The 25212-nt window shown below is 37.3% G+C and overlaps 1 protein-coding gene across 1 annotated transcript; it reads right to left on the bottom strand.

Annotated features, from left to right (window-relative positions):
* Positions 1 to 4876: 4876 nt before the first annotated feature.
* LOC107197741 (nephronectin) lies at positions 4877 to 15403 on the bottom strand. Its single transcript, XM_015606999.3, has 7 exons — positions 15057 to 15403; positions 14092 to 14198; positions 12816 to 12908; positions 12567 to 12689; positions 11822 to 11941; positions 8248 to 8382; positions 4877 to 5764 (listed from the first exon to the last, which is right to left on the bottom strand). Exons 1-7 carry the CDS (start codon positions 15155 to 15157, stop codon positions 5535 to 5537), a joined length of 909 nt encoding a protein of 302 aa, XP_015462485.3. The 5' UTR covers positions 15158 to 15403; the 3' UTR covers positions 4877 to 5534.
* Between the last annotated feature and the right edge of the window lie 9809 nt (positions 15404 to 25212).

Below are 25212 nucleotides of genomic sequence, written 5' to 3'. Positions count from 1 at the left end.
CAATCAATCAATCAACCTTTATTTTCACTCTGGAAAAACATTAAGGGTGACCCTCATAAAAAAAATAAAAATAAAAAACACTACTTTTAAATCAACATTTGATATATATGAATAAAATATATATGTAAAATAGAAAAGTATAAAAGACCATGAAAAAACAAGTTGATTAATAAAAAGTAAAGAATAAAAAAGATAGTAAATAGTAAAAGTTAAGTAAAAGAAATGCTAAAATATATGAATAATAATAAACTAAGAACATAAGAATCAAAATATGAAACCTTAGAAGAAAAAAAAGGAATAATAAATGAAGAAAAAAATACAATTATTAAAATAGAAATAGAGAAAAATAAACTAATTAAAAAAAACTTATTTAAAACAGTCACAGGCTTTCTGGTGGTGTTTAGAGACTAAAAGACTTAGAGACTTAGAGAGTAAAATGATTCAGTAATCTCAGCGAGCTGAGTTTAGTGATTCCTGTAGTGAATTCCAGCTCACTTGTGCTTTGTAGCTAAAAGCAGATTTTCCTAGTTCACTAAAACTTTTGGTACCTGACAGGTGATCCAGGCACTCAAGCGAATGTGATAATTGCTGTTAAGAAAGGAGATTAAAGAAGAGATATAAGTTTGCAAATGGCCAGAAAGTGATTTATATATAAAAATTAGCCAATGAGATTCTCTTTGTGCAGCTAATGACGACCGACCATCGTAAAAAAGAGCGTAAAAATCAGAAGCCTATCCATCTCTGACCACAGTCCTGAGTCATGATCTAAACCTCTCAGTTTGGTGTGAGCTTGTCATCATCCTTCACTCTCTCTCTCTCTCTCTCTCTCTCTCTCTCTCTCTGTGGCCTGTGCTGTCGGAAACAGTGCCTTGTGTCTGAAGGGCCTGTTTTACGTCCGTTTTTAGTGGAAGGGGCAGTCCGGGTAATGCTGGAGGTTTCTGTGGTTTTACACTTCACTACCTGTGTTTTCAGCACACACTCTTCACTGCAACGTGGGTGGCAGGTTATACTACCATGACACACACTCCCTCCTCTCTCACTGTGTGTGTGTGTGTGTGTGTGTGTGTGTGTGTGAGGGCCCGGTTCCGTATTGTGGTTGGCTCTCTGCACCCCTCCGAGTCATCGCTCAGCTCTTTTGCTCGGAAAATGGTGAGATTGTTTCATGATGAAAGGCCGGTTCCTAAAGAGGCGGAGGGATAAATTAGATTTACATATTTATTGTTTTCCCTCCTGAGTGGAAGAGAGGCGTCGGGGCGGTGATACTGCTCTGCTCTGCTCCGGCCTGGCAGTTCTTGCCAAGACCCCTGTTGGTCAATATTAAAATACTGTGCCTTTTGGCCCTTAAAACAACAGAAAAAAAAAATATTTTTTAATTGTCTGTAATTATTGTTATGTATTTTGAGACTACACAGATATCATATTTTCAAAGCTTCAATGAGATACAATACCCAACCCAACATTACTGTCTACCTCACAAGTAATCTCCCTCCCTATTTGTGCACACATTTTTACCCATTAATTATTTATTTTTACTTTTCCCATTTATTACTAAATCACTCTTTACCAACATTTAATCTTCTTTTTTACCCCTACCTATTTCGGTTTGATTTAGTTTTTTCTTTTATTTCCCGTTTCCATTTATCTTTCTCTTCATTATTTTTTTCTCCCTCCTTTTTTTTATATTTTCTTTTTCTTTTGTGATTCTCATGTTTGCTTAAATCTCTCTCTCTCTCTCTCTCTCTCTCTCTCTCTATATATATATATATATATATATATATATATATATATATATATATATATATAGCATAATCATTTCATATTTTTACTTTTAATTCATTATTTTTGCAGAGAATGACATTTAATGAAAATATATTTCACCTAACAAGTAACAAAATGTTGGAATTTACCTTGTTCTGTTTCAAAGGTAAATTTTGCTTTCCTAAAAATATTTTAAATACCATGATTTTTTGTATCGCGACGTCTTAAGCTTTACTACAGCTAAATATAGAGACAATATATAGTATAATATTAAGTAAATTCTTAATATAATTAATTGCATTCAGTCCCTTTGAACATAATGAGCTGCTCCCGTGCTGTTAGAATAGTGTCAGAGTTTAGGAATAAATCTACACTGATGGGTGTGGTGGTCTGCTGGAAGTAAGGCGTGTTCAGGTAAACTTCTGGTGTGTATCTATATATTTTGGTGGCGGGAAACACAGAAGCTCCACTGACTGATTAAAACCCTGACAACAGTCAGTCACCACAGTTCATTACTATAGGTGCTCCCACCACTGTGTACACCCCCACTCATTAAACACACACACACACACACACACACACACACACACGAACGCACTGCAAATCACAAACATGACTGTTAACTAAACAATAAACAGAATAAAGAATAAAATAACATTACTGTTCCCTTAAATGAGCTGCTGGTGTATCTTCACAGCGTGAACAAGCAGGTCAGTATCCTCTGCTGAGACGCACAAAAGCGCAGCACTGTTAAGATGCGAACGCGCCAAAGTCAGAGCTCACCTGACTCTTAAATGGAATGGCAACTGGCACACTGATTGGTTGATTTCACTTTACGCCCAAACCACACCCACAAATGATAAATTAGGAGAATCAGTTCATGCCAGTTCATTAATGAATGAATAAAAAGTATTTACAACTTATAGAAAACATACTTTTGGCGAAAAAACAAAAACACTTTAATAATCTTTAATAAACAACGAAAATCCCCCACCTTTCACACCCACATTGAAGAAAACTGAATACATAGAAAATGGAATACAAAAAGTACTTTATAAGGTGAAGGTAAACTTTCTTTTATATTTGTAACAATGTGTTTTTTTTCACAGTAGTGAAAAATGGATTGCTACACATTGTTTGTATGAATATATACATGAAACATATGAAATTTAAAGTGAATTTAAACCTATGCTGTGGACACTAAGGTCATCGTAATATTGATATTGACCTCTGTATGGACAGAAGCTTACTGTTCGTAAGAGCATGGAGAGATCAAGTGAGTGGGAGCAGAAAGAGAGAGAGAGAGTGCTGAAAGTTTTTTCCAATGTTTTGCAAGTTTTTTTTTTTTAGCTTGTTTTATTCTTTTTTCACATTCCCTTACTCACTCACTCACTCTCTCACTAACTCTTTCGCTCACTCTCTCTCTCTCTCTCTCTCTCTCTCTCGTTCTCTCTCTCATCCCTCATTCCTCCACTCCCTCCCCTCTTGTTCCCTTTATTTGTAGTGCAGTCAGTGCTTGGCATTAAATCTTATTATTTTTCAGTAAATAAACCGGTTTCTGGTAGGAATTACACCCGGCTTAGTGTGAGGTCCGTTTCATAAAAGGGCCTGGAAGCTTTTATGCGCAATGTTTTCTGTGCTTTCTGTTTGTGCTTTAGCAGAGAGACACTCTGACAGCTTAGAAAAGAAAGAGTCCAGGTTTTTCTCGCGGTGAGTTCGGGGGGATTTTTTCCCCCTCTCCCACTCCAGGCATTGTGGTGAGGGTTATTCGAAAGGCCTGCATTTTTCCTTGATTTCACTCTTTTGTTCTTGGCTGTTCCGTAAGTAGTTCCAGGGTTGCAGAGCTGTGTTTGTGTGTCTGTATGTGTGTGTGTGTTCGTGTTAGTGTGTGTGCATCAGTTCAGTGTTTGTGTGTGTGTGTGTGTGAGTGTGAGTGTGTGTGTATGCGTGAGTGCGAGGGCCCGGTGTGACACCTGCTGTGGTGAGAATGAATGGGGGGGTCAGGGACGGGCTCTGGCTGCAGCTGCTCCTTCCCACTGCTGCCTCTGGAGCAGCATGTATACACACACACACACACACACACACACACACACACACACACACACACACTTGTATATTTTATATACATTGTAAAAAAAAAAAGCATTCACAAGAGGGCGTAAAAGTGCTTCTTCTCCTCCCCTACAAAAACATTCTCATTGGCTCCTTTGGGGTAGTGTACCTCCTGGTGAGAGATAGTTGCGTTTCATTTTGCCCATTTTGTCAGATTTTAAAAATGGGTGAATCATTAGACTGAGAAAAGTAGGATGGTTGGTTTGAGGAATTGCACAACATCTTTTCCAGGGTTCCTGCAGGTCCTTAAAAAGCCTTAAACTCCTTTAAAACGGCTTAAATTAAAATGTGGGTCTTAAATTTTGGTCTTAAATTGTGTTAAATTTACTATTAATTTGTGGTAGGTATTATTTTTTCAGACGGTCTGTTTAATGCCGGTGGGAAAGCAAATATTAACATTAGCTGCAAGTTAGATAACGTTACCGGCGAGAGAACCAAGGTTAGCAGAGAGCTAGCTGGAGTTACTGGAGAGAGAACTAATGTTAGCGGAGAGCTAGCTAACATTAGCAGCAAGTTAGATAACATTACCTTAAAGGGAATTAAGGTTAGCAGAGAGCTAGCTAACATTAGCAGCAAGTTAACTAACATTACCGTGGATAGAACTAAGGTTAGCGGAGAGCTAGCTAATGTTAATGTAGAGCTAGCTAATGTTGGCGGAGAGCTAGCTAATGTTGGCGGAGAGCTAGCTAACATTAGCAGCAAGTTAGCTAACATTACTGTGGAGGGAATTAAGGTTAGTGGAGAGCTAGCTAATGTTACCAGAGAGCTAGCTAATACTAGCGGTGAGCTAGCTAACATTAGAACTGTTTAAATGGGAGTTTAATATTGATCCTATTAGTAGAGAGAGAAATGCACAGTATGGACAGTACTGTATACTTTTCCATAATTTGATAATGTTGTATAATAATTCTCTTCTTGAATAAAATGAGTTAGTAAACAAATGAAATTAGCATATAACAATTTAATATAAGAATATAACTGCTATGATTATGAACATTTTCAACAGTAAAAAACAGGAAAATATGTGAAGAAACAGCATTGATTTAAGTGTCCACTAGAGGGCAATCATTAACAAATAAGTCATATATATATATATATAAATTACAATATTTTTCGCACTATAAGGCACACCGTATTATAAGAGGCACTATCAATAAACGTCTATTTTCTGGTATATTTTTATATATGAGGGGCACCAGATTATAAGGTGCATTTTAAGAGACTCTATAGGGAATTTCTAATTCAGCAGGTGGTGGTGGGGGTAGCTAACTAAGTTAAGTAAAGCTAAGCTAAGCAAAGAAAACTGTAATAAAAAATTACTTTTTTCAAGTCAAACGAGCGATGGATGTTATTCTACACAGATTTCTCTCCTGAAAACTTTAGTTTATTTGGGTGAGTAAAGCAATTATTTATTTATAGTAAGCTTAGATTACCAGATATCTCCAGCACTAAGGCTGGAGCATTAGCGTTAGCATTAGCGGCTAAACATTAGCAATGCTACAGGCTACAGGCCGATAATACTCACTAATGTTTGTAGAAGCAGTCTACAGGACTAGGGGCTTGATGTTATACACCTGTGACCATGGAAGTGATTAGGCAATATAGTGTATTTGTGAGGTTTTACAGGTGTTTAGTGTCTTTTTACGTTTTTATTTTTCATGAGTTCATTTTAATGCCCGTTGATTTCCAGTCTGCGTGTCTCTCAGTCGGCTCTGTTTGGAGAGTTTATACTGGAAATACATCTCAGCCTGTGACCTTCCTTTCTTCCTCTTCCAGCAGCTGAGTCCGTCCCCAGCGTAGTCTTCCTCACAGCGGCAGGTGTATGAGCCCACAGTGTTCACACACTGTGCGTGACTGCTGCAGCTGTGACGACCCGTCACACATTCATCCTCATCTGTAAGAAGGAGAGTGGCAGGTCAGAGTGTGAGCTGTGGCAGGTGTCTTACAGGTGTGTTACTTAACCTACAAGTTTTAATACGCTCATCATTAAGCCTTTAGACTCTGCATCCATTACAATGGACATCATGTATTTTATTATTTTTTAAATGTTTTCTTGCACATAGCACTATTTGAGATCAAAAATAGACCATGAACCAGCCAATGAACAAGTTTATAAACCAAAGTAAGAGTAGCTTGACCCCGCCCACTGCACTGGAAAAACGGTAGGTTAGTACTAAACCCATTGAGGCAAAAGTAACAGCAAATTTTTACTAATTTATTGTAATTTAGAACACTTTTTATCATGTTTTTTTCTGTTTAGAGATGTTTTATGAAATAAAAGGGTTAATATGAATTATATATATATATATATATATATATATATATATATATATATATATATATATATATATATATATATATGTATATATATTAAATATTACACACAAGCCTCCAATGCAATGGAAAAAACACCCAAAAAACTATTAAGTATTTTAGTTACTTGGATTTATTTGCTATATAGATTTTATATTAGAATATTAGAGTCTTCTTTTTTGTGCATCTTCATGCAAGATGTCTCTACATGAAGTTGTAGAGGTTTCTCAATGGTGTTCTGAGAAGCAGTGGATAGATCTTAAAGGGAATGGCAAAGTGACATGCTGATTGGCTTATTGCAAGTTACTCTTAAAACAGACCCATGACTATTTAAGAGAATTTGTACAAGCATTTTGGGCGTTTTGAGCTGCGTAAGGAGTACTTTTCCCTTCATTACAATAGCAAAGACACTGACATGCCCTAAATCAAACTGTGGTGTGCATTTGATGGCTCACCTATAGATCGCTAAAATGTGGCATGAAATTTGTGTCAATTATTGTTCCTTGTATCTTTCTATCTAAATAACACTGCAATGATACTTATTTCTAGGCTCAGGTATGTACAAATTAAAATGATGAGTTTCTTTGATTTTACCAAATTGAAAACCTCTGGAATTTAATCCAGAGGAAGATGGATGATCACAAGCCATCAAACCAAACTGAACTGCTTGAATTTTTGCACCAGGAGTAAAGGCATAAAGTTATCCAAAAGCAGTGTGTAAGACTGGTGGAGGAGAACATGATACCAGGATGCATGAAAACTATGATTTAAAAACAGGGTTATTCCATCAAATATTGATTTCTGAACTCTTAAAACTTTATGAATATGAACTTTTTCTTGCATTATTTGAGGTCTGAAAGCTCTGCATCTTTTTTTTTTGTTATTTCAGCCGTTTCTCATTTTCTGCAAATAAGTGCTCTAAATGACAATATTTTTATTTTGAATTTGGGAGAAATAATGTCTGTATTTTATAGAATAAAACAACAATGTTCATTTTATTCAAACATAAACCTATAAATTGCAAAATCAGAGGAACTGATTCAGAAACTGGTCTCTTATTTTTTTCTGGAACTGTATTTGATCATTAGTATACAGTAATAGGTCAGTCCGGTTTTCTTATTAAAGCTACGGCAGCACTGTATAGTCATCTTTCTTCAGCTGGAAATGTGGTGAGTAACAGTTTTCATATTTCTGCTTTTTATTTTTTTTATTTTGGTTGTTATCAGAGCGTAGCTGAGTGATGTGCGTTTTATACACCTAGTGGGAATCAGCGCAGTTCCCAGAAAATCAGTCTAGCCTTTTATACTGGCTGTGTGTACACAGAGCAGTTTTACACATTAACTCTGCAATCTGTTCCCTGCAGTGCTCTTTACCTGCTATTTCTAGTATAAATAAAGGAAAAGGCATACTGGTTTCTGCCTGAGATAAATATATAAACGTATTCACATTGACAAGCAAAAACCTTGTATTTCAGAACCAGCAAGTTTACAGAAAAATATCTTAACTTTTCGTCAGTGAATTTTTTTTTTTTCCAAAACCTTTCTAGCATTCTTTTTGGTCTTTTCATTATGAAATATGGACACAATGTTAATATTAAGTCCTTGTTGACCATTTACTGTATTTTACTGCAAAAATTCCATTGGCAAAAACTACAAACAATATGTAGAATAAATGTAAATTGATATGTATATGTTTAGACAACAAAAATCTGCAAAATGTGAGTAAGCATTTTTTTCTTAGTAAAATTTCTTAAAAAAGCATGAGTAAAGTAAAGCTTAAATCAAGCAAAAATCTGATTTCGGGCTCAAATTTAGACGCAATAATCAGAATAATTTGTGCTCAATAAAAGTTTAAATGAGTTAAAATAAGGCGAAAATCCTAAGTAAAACTGATTGAGATTGTTATTCCTAAAATAAGCAACGTAATTATACAATTAGACCAAAAAAAAATTCAAGGTAGTGGTAAGTTAACCACTACCCATTTCACAGTGGTAAAATGTGTTGTGATCAGTGTTAGGTAGAGAAAGTTCACAATCAACATGGATCTTAAACAGAACACAAGTACCTCGGCAGGTGATGGAGTTCCCAATGGTTCCCAGCACATAGCCCAACCTGCACACACACACAAAGCTCCCAAAGGTGTTCCTGCAGGCTTGACTTTCAGAGCAGACTGGGAAAGGACCCTCACATTCATCAATGTCTATAAAAACACATTACACAAAAAATACTATTATTTCACTATTTTTATTTTTTTTATTTTTTTTATTATTTTTTTTTTATGGCATTTAGCTGACACTTTTATCCAAAGTGACTTACAAGGTTATTCCTATTGGACCACTGTAGTGTTAGGAGTCTTGCCCAAGGTCTCTTATTGGTGTAGCGCAGCACTCAGTCACCCAGACCAGGAATTGAACCCCAATCTCCCACATGATGTGGTAGCTCACTAGCAGACAGTGGTGTTATCCACTGCGCCACACCAACCACACTATTTATTCTCCAAACCCACATTATCACTAAAGTCAGAGTGTTAGAGGATCTGCGCTGTCACCGGGTTTGATGAAGCTCCTCATCATTGAGTAAATCAAGAGATCAAGCTGATCTTATATGATCTTATATCTCGCTGCTCCTGTTCTGCTTTTCACTCTGAGAACGTTCCACTGCTTTCTGTAATAACCACACTAATAACACAGTACTGTACTTTTACTTTCAGTACTTCACTACTACATTTTACTATAAACTACTTGCAATACATACAAAAGTACAAAAAATATAGAATTTTTTTGTACTTCCACTTAAGCGTAGGACTTAAGGAACACTTCAAGTACTAAAATGCTGTATCTATATCTACTGGAAAATTATTTTTACTTCACTACTATACTTAAGTACTAAAATACTGTATCTGTATCTACTGGAGTATTATTTTTACTTCACTACTGTACTTAAGTACTAAAATAATCCTGTATCTGTATCTACTGGAGTATTATTTTAACTTCACTACTGTACTTAGGTACTAAAATTCTGTATCTGTATCTACTGGAGTATTATTTTTACTTCACTACTGTACTTAAGTACTAAAATTCTGTATCTACTGGAGTATTATTTTTTACTTCACTACTGTATTTAAGTACTAAAATTCTGTATCTGTATCTACTGGAGTAATATTTTACTTCACTACTGTATTTAAGTACTAAAATGCAGTATCTGTATCTACTGGAGTATTATTTTTACTTCACTACTGTACTTAAGTACTAAAATACTGTATCTGTATCTACTGGAGTATTATTTTCACTTCACTACTGTACTTAAGTACTAAAATGCTGTATCTGTACCTACTGGAGTATTATTTTTACTTCACTACTGTACTTAAGTACTAAAATAATCCTGTATCTGTATCTACTGGAGTATTATTTTAACTTCACTACTGTACTTAGGTACTAAAATTCTGTATCTGTATCTACTGGAGTATTATTTTTACTTCTCTACTGTATTTAAGTACTAAAATACTGTATCTGCATCTACTGGAGTATTACTTTTACTTCACTACTGTACTGTATTATTTTTACTTTTATGTGAAATTTCTCCTCCTTTCACTTTTACTTCACTACATATTTTGGATGAATTTAATACTTTTACTTTTATATTGTTTATGTGCTGCAAACCCACATCATCACTAAATCCAGACTTTGCTTTCTTTAATAAGTACACTAATAACACAGTACTGTACTTTTACTTTTAGTACTTTAGTACTACATTTTACTATAAACTACTTGCAGTGCTGAAGTACAAAAATATTGAATACTTTAATACTTTAGAAGTCTGGAGCTTAAAGAACTTTAAACACTTTAACTTCTACTCAAATCATTTTTTTTGATAGATCACTTAAAGTACTTTTACCCAAGTCTTGGTTTCTAGTACTTTATACATGTCTGATTATTCTGTCGCACAATTACAAATGCTAAAGTCAAGCAGGAATTTCACCAATACTAAAGGTATATAGAAGATAATTCACTCTAAGAAGAAAGATTCAGTGTAAACATGTGCGACTGAACACACACTAAATATAATGAAGTTCAGCAGAAAGATGACGTGTTGTTGTTAAGCCTGGTTCTGAAGTGCCGCTCTGCGCTGATCAAACAAACACAGAACGGCAGTAAATTACCAGTTTGGCGCTCCTTTGAAATACACACCACTGTTAACAGAACAATCTGTCTCTCTCTCTCTGTCTGTCTCTCTCTCTCACCTTGGCCTCACACAGCAGATTACAGACCCGCGTTGAGTTGTTGAGCTGTTAGCATGAATTGCTCCTCTTTCTAAAGCTTGTCTTTTTCTCAACTAATTTGTGACTTCTAACACTGGAGTGGCGGGACATCGCCGACTGTGAACAGAGAAGCCACTAATTTACCTGCTGAGTGGCTCAGAGCATCAGAACAACAACAACTACAGCAACAACAGCAAACGTCCCAGAACTGCAACACCTAAAAGGACTTCCACATTATTATTAGTTTAATAATTAAACTTTATTTTCTGATTTTCATCCATTTTTTCACAACTGAATACATTTTAAACAACCTACATGTATTTAGTGTACATTTTACATTTTAAACTATATATTTAACACAATTTTAGTATTCTATCAAACACAACGAAGCACAAAACATGTACTTCAGCAGTGCACTATCATGCTACTCATAAATGTATTTTAGTAGTGCTAGCTCTAGTCGCACCTTTAGCTGGCTAACTACCTTAGCAGTAAAACATTTACCCCACTAGTGCTATTCTAATCATTACTTTACTTCAGCAGAGCAACTTTAGTAATAATTTTACCACAGTAGAGCTATTCTTATTCTAAATTTATTGATATATTGATATGAATATATCATATATTTACCAAAAAATACTATCATAAATGTGCCTCATATCTTCTTCTCAATTGACATGTTTCTATCCCACAGTTTGATTTGATACTTTTATAGTAAGTACTGAAATAGTTACACACATAAGGATTAAGTTAGATTTGAGTTAAATTGGAATAACACTATATTACCAAAAGTATTTTCTGGTAACACTACTTACTTGGATGGTCCATTTTATGATGCTCAACTGACATTCAACTAAAATTCAACTACATGTCTATAAAATGCAATTGAACTAAAAGGTGAAAGTAAATGATTCTCTATTGAATGTAACCCAACATCCAACTCTAACCCAAACTCTAATCTTAATATTTTAGCATTGGGTTTAGAGTTAGATTTCAAGTTTAAGTTAGGGTTAGGGTTGATTTGTTTGTTGGTATGTTTAAGTTGTATTTAATAGACATTCAGTTGAATGTTTGTTGAATGTTAGTTGAGCATCAACAAGGCCATAAAATGGACCATCCAAGTAAATTGTTACCTATTTTTTTTGTATGGGTTGCTCTCAGGAGCTCAGTAAACTCCAGCTTTGTACAGTGATAGGATGCAGCACCTGTACAGCAAGTCCAGTGGTGAAATTTCACTACTCACTACTAAATATTCCACAGCCAACTGTCAGTGATATTATAACACAGTGGAAGAGACTGAGAATGTCTGAGAATGTAGTTGTACCTTTATTTTTAGGAAATAATTTGTGTTCTTGAATACTGTGTTTGTTTGTTGAATTACCTTCACATGTTCTGTTATCTTTTGCCAGCTTTAGACCCGGGGGGCACAGGCAGGTCAGTGCTCCATTCCTTCCAATCTGGCAACCCACCTGGCAGCGAAGGCCACTGCAGTCAGGCTCTTCTGTACAGAAGAAGAAAACATTGAGTTTTGATTGGGGTCACAATCAAAACGATTATTTTAGTAAATGTGTATTTCTGGTAAATGAGCTGCATTAGGTCTTTTTTTTGTCTAATTATTTTCACAATTATCTTTATAATGCATTTTATAATGTCTCTCACACACTCAGCTCTATTTACGATCTCCAGTCTCTGGACTACAGTACCCAAAATGCAGCTCACACTGACATCACCCCCTCAAGCAACCACATGACACTGCACATGGCACTACCCAGAAGCTAATCACCAGAGTATTGATTTCACCTGTTCCCCTCAGTATAATTACACCTTCACTCCACACTCACCTCGACGAGTATTGCCAGGTTTATCCACTTTACAAAGCGTTACCCTTGCCTGTGTTATTCTCTTTTGTTTTATATTTTTTGACCCTGATTCTCGCCTTGCCTCTGATATTGCCTTGCTGTGTTTTTACCCCTGCACTGTCTCTCATTTTTGGTATGTTTGTATGGAGTCCTGCCTGACCAAGACATATACTGTTGGTTGCCTTTTGGATCCGTAGGATTTAAAAAGGTGTAAAATTGCTGAAATTTCTATTTATAATGGTGTAACTCTCTCATAAAAAGACTCACTGATGCAGGACGTGCTGTCAGCGTGTAGTTTGTATCCAGGATCACAGAAACAGCGGAAACTGCCCACAGTGTTCATACAGCGGTGGCTGCAGGGCCTGCTGCGTAGTCCACACTCGTTTATATCTGAGGTTAAGAACAGAGGCTTAGTACAGATGCTGGGGTGCAGAAAGCGTATATACCCTGCTCCAAATTTTTATTGCTAATTTGGTAAAAAAAAATAGTTCCATTAAGAGGGTGTGGCTAACTCACCTTCATTACACTGTTTCCCTTTGTAGCCTTTGTAGCAGGAGCATCTCTCTGGACCAGTGCAGATCCCATTCACACATGGCTTTTTACAGACAGCTATAAAAAATCAGAAACATTGTTTTTACTCTAAGGCTATTTAAGGCTAACCAAGAATATGAATTTTGCAGTAACACTATAGGCCCTATCTTACACCCTGCACAAGACGTGTCGCAATGCTCATTGCTATCTTACACCCTGCACAAGACGTGTCGCAATGCTCATTGCTATCTTACACCCTGCACAAGACGTGTCGCAATGCTCATTGCTATCTTACACCCTGCACAAGATGTGTCGCAATGCTAATTGCTATCTTACACCCTGCCAACAGTCTATTTTTACACCTTCCACCTGCGTTGTTTATATTATAATATACAGTTCTGGGTAAAAATAAGAGACCACTTAAAAATGTCTTTGATTTGACCAAATTAAAAACCTCTGGAATATAATCAAGAGGAAGATGGATGATCACAAGCCATCAAACCAAGATGAACTGCTGGAATTTTTGCAACATGAGTGGCATAAATTTATTCAAAAGCAGTCTGTAAGACTGGTGGAGGAGAACATGCCAAGATGCATGAAAACTGTTATTAAAATCAGGGTTATTCCACTAAATATTGATTTCTGAACTCTTAAAACTGTATTAATATGAACTTGTTTTCTCTGCATTATTTGAGGTCTGAAATCTCTGCATCTTTTTTTATCATCTTCATTTTCTGCAAATAAATGCTCTAAATGACAATATTTTTGGGGGGAATTTGGGAGAAACGTTGTCCATAGTTTATAGAATAAAACAGTGTTCATTTTACTCAAATATATACCTATCATTTGCAAAATCAGAGAAACTGATTCAGAAACTGAAGTGGATCTCAGTTTTTTTCTTTCCAGAGCTGTATTCTATTCTATTCTATGATTGGTTGGGTGGTCTGAAAATGAGGTGTGTTCAGGTAAATTTCTGGTGTATTGCTATCTTGACAATGGAAAACACAGATGCACCACTGACTGAAAACAAACTCGACAGACATCAATTGTTAGATGTTTATTGCTATTTTGGCAATCCAGGCACTTCAAACACAGCAATGTGCGAACCGAAGTTGCTGTTCCTGTAAATGACCTGCTCACGCATCTATTTTAATTAAAGTCAAGCTGCACAGTGCACAGTTTGATAAACTAGTTTTTAAACTAGCAGTATCTTTGATCTTTTAATATTATGTATAAGATAGTGTATAAATACATCACTCACGCTGGCATTCCCCATTAACGTTCCTCCAGCCGTAACAGCAGGACTCAGTCAGGCCGAAGGAGCAGAACCCTGGCCTCTGTCCCCGTACAGACACACTCTTCTCCAGTCTTATGGATTATATTTAATTAGAATTAATTTCAAATGCATTTATCATTTTCTTTTTTCAAATAATGAATAGATCTTAATGTATTAAACAGACAATAATGAATCAAATTAACTAGTCGGCAGAAGTGGTTATCTAATAACATAATTATAAATATGTAATAAATGTGTCACTGGCCTTTACACCACTGGAATACATATTATTAAGGATATATTCTATGCAGATTTTATTTTCAGAATTTGTGCTTCCTTTATTGTAATGTTAATTTAATGTGATGTAATATTAAATACTAATAAACACACATATATTACAAACTTACATTACATTGTTAAATGTATATATATATGCTTAATAATATGCATTTAAGTGGTGTATAAATATTCTAATTAATATAGAAACTCACATTACATAGAGACTAATTTAAAAAATGCATTGTAGTCAGTCAATATCTTTCTGCTTACCTGATTATAAGAAAGCAAACCAACTGATATTGCCTTAATAACTTAATAATTAGGTACTGAAACATATTTTAGATTAACTGCCTGAGAATTTTGAAAGCATTGCCTTTTTTTACCTCATTAAATTACCTCTTTTTCTTTGTAATGTGATTTTCTCTAAGGTTTAATGTTTATTATTTTGGCTTATCACTTATTACCTTATTATTTTTGTTAAAAAAAAGAAAGCTTTGCATTTGCAGGTGCTTTAAATTTACCAATGGCGATCCTCATCGTTTCAAGTTACCATAACATTTTCTTTAAAACACTGAAACAAACAATTTTACAACAAACATCACATTTTGATTTTGATTATTTTATAAAATGAATAAAATCACAAGAGATAATCACATGAGATCTACACATACCTGTTAGAAGCAAAGGATATGCAGAACATATGTAGGAAAACTGTAGTTATTAGGAGCTGCTGACCAATCAGAGTCTGTTTCTTGTTTCTTGGAGACTGCATTGTCTCAGTTACTGTCAGTCCGTGTAAACCACCTCTGTAAACCCTGTAAACCAACTTATTTTAAAAAACTGCAGAAGCAGAGAGGTTTGGTTTCTGAGCTCCATAGTCTTTTAGTGATTCTCTCCAGTTTAAATGAAGTCCTGGTGAGTAAAAGTTCAGTAGTGATGGTATGATGATCAGTAGAAGTTCAGTAGTGATGGTATGATGGTGTCAATGGTAGAAGGAAAGCCATGGCTACATTTCTTGTGTTTGTGTCAGCTCACCTGTGTGTAGGTGTGTGTATTTGAGAAAGAGAGAGAGAGGGTGGAGTAAAAGGGGGCTGGCAAAAGGGGCAAATTATACACTGCAACACTGTCTAAGTTAGAGCTACACGATGTACTAGTGCATCTCAACAAATAAGAATATAATTGAAAAGTTACTTTATTTCAGTAATTCAGTTCAAAATGTGAAACGCATATATTATACAAACGTATTACACACAGAGTGATCTATTTTAAGTGTTTATTTCTTTTATTGTTGATGATTATGCCTTACAGCCAATAAAAACCCAAAAATCAGTGTCTCAGAAAATTAGAATATTATATAAGACCTGTTGGTACTTTTGTCGGTGTGGGCAGTGTGCCAATTCCTTCTGGAAAATGAAATTCACATCTCCATAAAAGTTGTCAGTAGCAGAGGGAAGCATGAAATGCTGTAAGATTTTGGGGGAAAACAAAACTGCACTGACTTTAGACTTGATAATAAAACACAGTGGATCAACACCAGCAGATGACATGTCTCTCCAAACCATCACTGATTAGACTAGACCTCAAGCAGTTTGGACTGAGTGTCTCTCCACTCTTCCTCCAGACTCTGCTCCCTTGATTTACAAAAGAAATGTAAAATTTACTGATGATCAGTGATGGTTTGGAGAGTCATGTCATCTGCTGGTGTTGATCCACTGTGTTTTATTATCAAGTCTAAAGTCAGTGCAGAGTTTTGATGGTATGAGTGGATCAGATACAGCAGTGCTGCTGCAGTTTTTAAACTATCACAGCTAGGAATACCAGACAACAACTTACTTTATCTACAAGGTGGAGCAGCAGTAGGTAGGAGTGTGTAAGGTAGGAGTGGAGGACAGTGAGTGATTAAACACAGTGTTTAAGAACTCCAGCAGCACTGCTGTATCTGATTGAAAACGTTTTATACAGTAAAATCAGTGATTTGTAGTGACAAAAATAGAATGAATCATTATCTGTTATAAAAAAAAAACAAGATCTCATTTGGAATGATTGGAGCATTCAGATCAGATAAAATGAATTAACAGACTACTTGTCTGTCTGCCTACCTGTCTAACTGATCAGGGCCCACAAGAATGACAGAGAAAGATAGATAGATAAAGATTGTAGGTTGAATCAATTTCTGCTTGTAAACAGAAAATGAAATTGGACCTTGGATTAAGACTTGATTAACTGCAGGCAGTCAGATTTTAACAGTGTTTGAAGTGACTGTATGCTGAATGTCAGCGATTAGTCATTCCCTGTTTCCAAATCTATCAAAGTGAACGTTAACTGAAAACATCTGTCATATTTTATAGGACTTAAATGACTCAGACGGACCTTTTACACTTTCTGAATCGCTGCGATTTATAACGTAATACAGCAACAAAGTGTCTGGCAGATCGTCAGCAGCCCAAGTGTTAATTTATGTAATCCTGTGATGTCGAGCAAGGAAGCCATTCTGACGGTTCAGATGACTTCAAATGGCTTTCAGCTATGAAGCCATGAGCAATTTCTCCTTCTTTTTTTCCAGGGGAATGATCAGAAAGCAGATCCGTGTTGGTTATCCTCAGGATCTCAGGTCATGCCTCATCGCTGTGCAGTTCATCCGGCATGTAGAGGTGGGCTAAAGGAAACATGGCTCATATCTACGGAGATTAGCATCGCCCAGAGCTCTTCAGAGCCGGGTGGGTGTAGGTGGGCTGCCTCTCTTTCATGTTGTGCTCAGGTGCTCGAGTGAATCTGCAGTGTTTTTAATGGTTTAATGCAGGATGACAGATTGTCTGGCAGATGTAGGACATACCGCTGTCATAACACCAGCAGATCATCTGTGTGCAGAAGCAGCTACTGGAAATGTAACTTTATCAGCAGAGGATTAGCAGAAGTCTCGTGAGGGGCGTCTCAGCTTTTCTACGCTTTCTTTTGACCTCAGACTTGACTAGGCTTGCTCTGATCTCCCTGTGGGTCCAGTAAAACCCTATAGATGCTCTGTAGGTATTGAGTAAAATTTTACTAGGATGCTCCATTGTTGCTGCATTGTAGATGTTTAACAACCGTTAAACTAAATGTACACTAAATGCAATTGAACTCTTAGTATGTATGGATGTAAATGGTCCTACACTCCAACCGTAACTTTTAAGGGTTATGTTTAGGATTAGCTTTAACTTTTAGGTTTGGGTTATGTTTTTAGGTTAATTTAAGGTTAGGGTAAAGGTAACATAAGCACTGAGAATCATTTACATTTAGCTAAGAGTTCAGTTGCATTTAATGCTCATTCAGGTTAATGTTAGTAAAATATATCAGTTGAATGTTAGGTGAGCATATATATAGCATCTACAGGTGCATCTCCTAAAATTAGCATGTCATGAAAAAGTTACTTTATTTCAGTAATTCAGTTCAAAATGTATGTAATAGTGATCTATTTTAAGCATTTATTTCTTTTATTGTTGATGATTATTATGGCTTACTGACAATAAAAACCCAAAAATCAGTGTTTCTAAGACAATTAGAATATTATATAAGACCAATTGGTACTTTTGGCAGTGTGGGCAGTGTGCCAAGTCCTGCTGGAAAATTAAATCCACATCTCCATAATAGTTGTCTGCAGAGTGAAGCATGAAGTGCTGTAAGATTTTGTGGGAAAACAAAACTGCACTGACTTTAGACTTGATAATAAAACACAGTGAGATGTTAAAACACCAGCAGATGTTGAGACATGTCTCTCCAAACCATCACTGATCATCAGTAAATTTTACATTTCATTTGTAAATCAAGGGAGCAGAGTCTGGAGGAAGAGTGGAGAGACACACAGTCCAAACTGCTTGAGGTCTAGTGTGAAGTTTCCACCAATCAGTGATGGTTTAGAGGAGAGACATGTCAGTCATCTGCTGGTGTTGATCCACTGTGTTTTATTATCAAGTCTAAAATCAGTGCAGCGTTTTCCCACAAAATCTTACAGCACTTCATGCTTCTTCCCTCTGCTGACAACTTTTATGGAGATACAGATTTCATTTTCCAGCAGGACTTGGCACACTGCCCACATTGGCAAAAGTACCAATTGGTCTTTGTGGCTTTAACTGGATCCTATTTGGGACAGAATCAGCAATGTTATCTTGGCTTTCTTCACAGGTTTAAGCAGAAAAAAAAGTAAGATCACTAGTTACTGTCTGAGGGTGTCCCAAATATGATGTAAAATTAAAATGTCAGTGGATTCTTCAGTGCAGTACGTCTGCTTGTTTTTATGTGTAAGTCAGCAGTGTGTACTCGCAAAGGTTTCAGCCCAGTGATCTCAAAATAGGTAGAAGCCTCCAGTAAACTGCATATGCTCGGCAGCGTGGACCACAGTCCGCTACATGCTAATTACAAGATTAGTGTGGTAGATAGCAGGCTGACAGGCCAATCTCCATCCTCTGCTGAAGAATAATAGAAAGTGATGTATTTCAGGCCTGTAAACCGCAGCACCTCCTGTACAGCTGAGTAACGGGGAGGTTTGGGGAAAAGTTTTGGGAGAATTGTCCGGGTGAAGCTGGTGCGGTTTTGTAAAGTGCGCTGCTGCACATCAGCGAGTGAGCAGAAAGCAAAGACTGAGCTGAGCATGGTCTGAGTCTGACTCTACGCCAAACCTCAGACCCTGTTCATCATGATAATACAATTACACACAAGCCCTATACTGCCAGCAGAGAGAGAGAGAGAGAGAGAGAGAGAGACAGAGAGGCAGCAAGAGCAAAGAAAGAATGAAAACTGGAGAGAGAAAAGAAAGAAATAGAAAGAAAAAGATGAGAAAGAGAGAGAGAGGCTGATAGGGAAAGAGTCAGCAAGAGAGAGAAACAGAGAGAGTGAGAGAGAGAGGCAGAGACCGACATTGAGAGAGAAAATGATGTTGATAGAGAGAGGGAGAGACAGAGAGAGAGAGTGAGACAGTAAGGCAGGCTGATAAGAGAGAGAGGGGTAGAGAAAGAGAGAGAAGGAGAAAGAGAGACCATAGAAGAAGATAGAGACAGAGAATGAAAGAGAGAGAGTGTGTGAATGCGAGAGAGACAGAAAGAGAGACTGCTGGAGAGAGAGAGAGAGAGAGAGACAGCAAGAGAGAGACAAAGAAAGAAAAAGAGAGAAAAAAAGAAAGACACAGAGAAAGAGAGGGAGACAGAGAGAAAGGGCAGATAAAAGATAGACAGAGGAAGGAGAGTGAAAGACAAAAAGAGAGAGAGAGAGAGAGAATGAGAGTGAGAGGTAGAGACAGAGAGAGATAGTGAGAGAGCGAGAGAGGGCCAAAGAGAGATAATAAGATTATAGAATAGGAATATAGAAAGAGAGAGAAATACAGACAGACAGAAAGAGAGAAACTGAAAAAAGAGAGAGAGGCAGAGAAATACATTGAAAAAAAGAGTAGGTAATAGAGAGAGAGGTATAGAAGGAGAAAGAAAGAGAAAGAATGAGAAATACTGGGAGTGAGGCAGAGAAAGAGAGAGATAGTGAGAGGGCAAGACACAAAGAGAGAGAGAGGCAGAGACAGACATTGAGAGAGAGAAATGGATAGAAAGAGAGAGAAAGGAAGCGAGAATGGAGAAAGAAATAGAGACAGAGAGAGAGAGAGAGAGAGAGAGAGATCATGTAGTAGACAGCTCAGGCTAACCTCCCCGGTTGTCTCAGTGTGTGGCATTAAGAATGATAGGCTTCTTGAGTGGGATTCTATGTCGAGGCGAATTGGACGGTAAAACTCTGCGGCCCCCTCCCCCCCACCAGCCACTTCATCTGTAAACCGAGAGCCTCTGAAGTTCATCCATCTCGTCAGATGACAGCGCTGCTCTGCTCAGATGGATGTGCGGTTGAAGCGGCTCTTTCTGAGGTTTTGGGGGGAAGAGAGGAGCAGCAGGACCACATGATGTTTCTCTTTTCGAGGATTTTTAGAGCTCCAGATAAAGGACAATGCAGAATTCACAGCAGTGCTTTGAGCCGGGGTCAGTTATGTGGGACGGTTCCACGCTGAAATCAGTGCTGGAGCACAGCAGAGGCGGCTTGGCCCGGGAGTACGAACGGACTGCCACCTTCCGTTTGCCTCGAGAAGACTGTGGATCCAAAACCACACAGTATCTTCTTTACAGCATTGATCATGTTGGACAATGGAACTCAGGGCTTTGGCAGAATGTACTGGTGTCCTATTCCACTCATAGCTGATTTGGCCAAACTTCTGATGTGAAAAAAGTGTTACACCAAAGATTTGGAGTGTTTTAAGTAGTGGTGAACAAAGTATATAACAGCTAAAGCATTACTTCAGTAAAATTAGACACCTTTCATGAGTAAAAGTACCAAAGTTTTTACCCTTCCAAAGTATCCAAAGTCAAAGTATCATGATTTATTATGGCTCTAAATGTGTTACTATCATTTTTATGAAACACATCTTGTATAAAAGTCTCATTTTAGGTGAAAAGACACTCTTCACTGTCACTCTTGGCTCACCATGTTTATTAAAATGCTATTAATCAGTGTCCTGCCTGCTTTCAAGAATTTTACAGACTCTATTTCCCACAATCCACCTTCTCCTGAACCATTTGTCATGAGTTTATCTCAAAGACAGTTCCCATGATCCCAGTCACCTGAGTATTAGATCACTTTAACATGTTAGCCATTAAGCTGCTGTGTATTTATACCTGTCTGTTTGCACTTTCTGTTGTCTACTGAAGGCCAGGTTTGGGTTGAATATTTTGGGCACAATCTAAGCTCTAGTACCAGAAAGCTACAGAATGTCCAACAGTACTCTTAGTACCCTTTAGAGTGACAAAAATGATACAAAGTGCCCTTTAAATGGGGAAAAACATATGTATAATGTGTCTGAATTTGTGCCCTTATATGGTTGCCCTTCCAACAGAAAAGGGTATGATCATTAAGCATATGATTATCGCTGATACTCAAGGATACTTGATACTCAATGTGGTACAGTGCGATACAGATACTCTACCTGTTTGACGTCTGTTACTTAGTACACCTGTGATGACTTTCTTCTTCAGGACATTCCAAACTGTTGTTCTGTCCATGAACAATATTTGTGAAATTGCTCTGATTGATTTTCCATCTTCTCTCAGCTCCACAGTGGCTTGTTTTTCACCCATAGACAGCTCTCTGTTTTTCTCTCTCTGGTTTGGCTCCTCTAACTATAAGTCCACAGTCTGCACAGATAAAACCCAAATTTGAAACTGAGCGTAGACATGTAAAATGGGTGAATTCAGACAGCAGGTGTAGATACCTGGAAATATTAGTTGAAATGTGGATATTTTGTGTGATAGCAATATTTTAATATCAAACTTAAATGTTTTTAGTCTAGAGCAGAAATAAATGGACTGACCTCTCTGTTCCAATACAACTTTCACTTTTTAAGATTGTTCCAATACAACTTTCACTTTTTTTAGATTTTTCATACTGTAGTGGAGTAAAATAGGATATTTGAGTGTGAAATGAGGAGTTAAATAGAAAATAAAGTAAAGTAAAGATACATATACAATTGCATGTATTTATTACCGTCCACCGCTGGCTTTAAGGTGGGGGTTTAACTCCAGTTGTCTTTGAGCTCAGGCTGGAGGGGAATGGATTCCTGACACTGTGATATATTTAACAGGTGTCTGAGAGTGCTGGACAGTGGGGTCAAAGGTCACGAAGCAGAGGGTTGACTCCCAGGTGCTGGGGGTCAGGGGCTAGGTCACAATGGGCTGTGTTGGGACACCTGCGTGGACACTGATAGGTACACCAGGGATGAATAGGCTAGGATAGTATGTACACACTGGGGTTGAGTTGGTGTGCAGTATTTACTTTATAACAGCTGTTATTACAATTCTGGTCATGCTATATAAACTAAAATGGACAAAAGCATTGTACTGTTTTTTTTACTATTAGGTACACCAAATTATAAGACGCACTATCAATGAACATCTATTTTCTGGTCTTTTTTCATACATAAGGCGCACCGGATTATAAGGTGCATTAAGCGACACTAGTAAGGATGCCTAAGGATGCGCCTAAGTAAACAAAAAATATTTCTTTCAAAGTCAAACAAGTGCTGGATGTTAATCTACACAGATTTATCTCCTGAAAACCCTTTATTTAGGTGAGTAAAGCGCTTCTGTTTATTTACAATTAATTATATATCCAATATTTTGTCTAAGGGTGAGTTTTCAGTGACGTTTCTCCAGCTCTAAGGCTGGGTGCAGAATAATTAGCATTACCTGCTAACTGCAGCACTAGCGGAACTGCTGCCTGATAGCGCTAGACTGAGGAACCCTGAGTGTTGTGGTAAGCCAGGGAACTCTCAGCTCGCTGTTTGTCCCACGTAGCTTGTATTAACATGGCAAACACACAGACAACAGTCCAATATACTCACCTCTGAACGGTGAAAGAGCTAGCACTGTGGTTAGCGACTAATGCTAATGCTGCTGCACCCAGCCTTAGTGCTGGAAAAACTTCACTGAAAACTCACCCTTATGACTCTGTGGGACAGTTATAGTGTGAAAAATACAGTATGTATCATAAAGTACCTGCTTATTCATTCTTTCTTCTATGGTCTCTATCTGTTGATTGGAAGTAAGTTTTTAGAATTTTCTTAGAACATTGTTATTTAACATTTTTTTAAATGTATTGGTAACGTCGCTGCAACGTCACTTGAGTCAATGTTTAAATTTTTAGTGTTGAAAATATGACTTTTAACATTTTTTGTAACTTTAGTCTAACTGGCAACATTATGTGTGAAACATTCTAGCAATGTTGCGATGCAAATCAATATTATGCCACACATTTTCAGAATATTCTAGGAATATTATTTCTATAATTTTACAGGCTAACTTTTTTAGAACTTTTTCAAAACGTTGCTCAAAGTCCTCAAAGAATGTTCTCTGTTAGCTGGATTGCTGTGAGGATTTGATTGCATTCATAAACTGTTGATAATCCCAAACCTAGTTCATCCCCAAATAAATTTCGAACTAATCCCATCTAAAAAAATACTGTATGGAGCACCATCATTCTAGAGAACACAATTATACTACTCTACAGCTCAGTGCTGGAATTTTTAATAACAGCTAGCCTATACATGACATTAAACATTATACTAATAGGTTCATACTGTATAGAGGTTCTTCTGCCCAAGTAAGTCCTATTCTATTGGCAGTACTACCCTGTGTGTGCATTTGTACAGTATATGAATGTATATTCATTAGAAAGGGTATCCACAAACATTTGGACATACTGTGTATATTTCAGATCATCCAATTCATTTTATTACTCACATACTGTAACGCTAAGATCATACCAACTGTCAAACATGGTGGTGGTAGTGTTATGGTATGGGGCTGTTTACACCAGAAATCTTTCACCAGGAGGAACACACAATGCATCTGTCTGCTCTGTGTAAAGGGGTGTAAACAAACATTTAGATATACGTTGTATATCCGCAGCTTAAAGACGTAACCAAATGTAAAACTTGTTGAAACTAGAGACCACAGCAGAGGGAGCCTTCATCCTTCTTTGCGTCACTGTGTTTTCTCTGAAGCGCTGACCTCCAAACTGACTCCATTAAAACAGGCACTTCGCTGCAGAGGCATCATTTGGCTTAGATTAAAGCTCTGAGGGGGTTGAGGATGATTTTGGAAAACGGATATTATACACAGCCTTTGTGTGGGGGATCGCAGCACTGTGCCGTGCATGAAAACCAGAGCGCTGGGCTTTTTAAAGAAACGGGCTGAGCGGGGAAAAAAAAAGGTGTATTGTGCCAAAAAAGAACAAATTATGATGAAACCAGAGGGAAGACTTACATCAAAAGCCTTTGCCAAGCTTCATCGGCAATGCAAGAAAATACTCTTAAATATTCATTATTATTGGAGAGATTAATCACTCTGAAACATGCAGCAGCACCAGCTTAGCCTGAGTAAGACTCGTGATAGTGCTTGTGGTCAGATCAGGATGTTTTCCATTAAGTGTTTGTGTGTGTGTGAGTGAGTGTGTGTGTGTGTGAGTGAGTGTGTGAGCAGCCCTGTGTGTGGCCTACCATGAGTAGACGTTCACCGTTCTGATTCACTGTGAATGCAGTTTGTAAACAGCACATTCTTTTCTCACGCCTCGAGCTGGAGGAGACGACTGACAGGCAGGACACAGTAACAGCCAACACAAGCACATCAGGGCACCAGCCTCGCATACCAGCCGCACTGCTGATGATCCACACAGTGATCACAAGCTGAATAACAGGCTGAGAGTGGTGCACATTAAACGTGTTACAAAATGATTTAATCTGTGAGGGCTAAAACATACCCACTTACCTACTTGCTGATTTATCTACTTACCTACCTACTCACCAACTGACCTTTCTACTTACTTACTGTCTTACCTACCTACCTACCTACCTACCTACCTACCTACTGTTTTACCTAACTACCTACTCACCAACTGACCTATCTACTTACTTACTGTCTTACCTACCTACCTACCTACCTACCTACTGTTTTACCTAACTACCTACTCACCAACTGACCTATCTACTTACTTACTGTCTTACCTACCTAACTATATACCTACCTACTGTTTTACCTAACTACCTACTCACTAACTGACCTATCTACTTACTTACTGTCTTACCTACCTAACTATATACCTACCTACTGTTTTACCTAACTACCTACTCACCAACTGACCTATCTACTTACTTACTGTCTTACCTACCTAACTATATACCTACCTACTGTTTTACCTAACTACCTACTCACCAACTGACCTATCTACTTACTTACTGTCTTACTTATCTACCTACCTACCTACTGTTTTACC

This window comes from Astyanax mexicanus, chromosome 7, assembly GCF_023375975.1.
Source record: "Astyanax mexicanus isolate ESR-SI-001 chromosome 7, AstMex3_surface, whole genome shotgun sequence".
Taxonomy (NCBI): Eukaryota; Metazoa; Chordata; class Actinopteri; order Characiformes; family Acestrorhamphidae; genus Astyanax; species Astyanax mexicanus.
Note: the sequence above shows the minus strand (reverse complement) of the source record. Positions and strands in the feature narration are given on the sequence as shown.

Excerpts from the sequence above, each read along its gene's own strand:
- LOC107197741 (XM_015606999.3), bottom strand. The coding sequence starts at position 15,157 with ATGCAGTCTCCAAGAAACAAGAAACAGACTCTGATTGGTCAGCAGCTC. Across the intron at positions 14,199-15,056 it reads ATATCCTTTGCTTCTAACAG|ACTGGAGAAGAGTGTGTCTG; the intron begins GTATGTGTAGAT and ends ATAATCCATAAG. Across the intron at positions 12,909-14,091 it reads CGTTAATGGGGAATGCCAGC|CTGTCTGTAAAAAGCCATGT; the intron begins GTGAGTGATGTA and ends GATTTTTTATAG.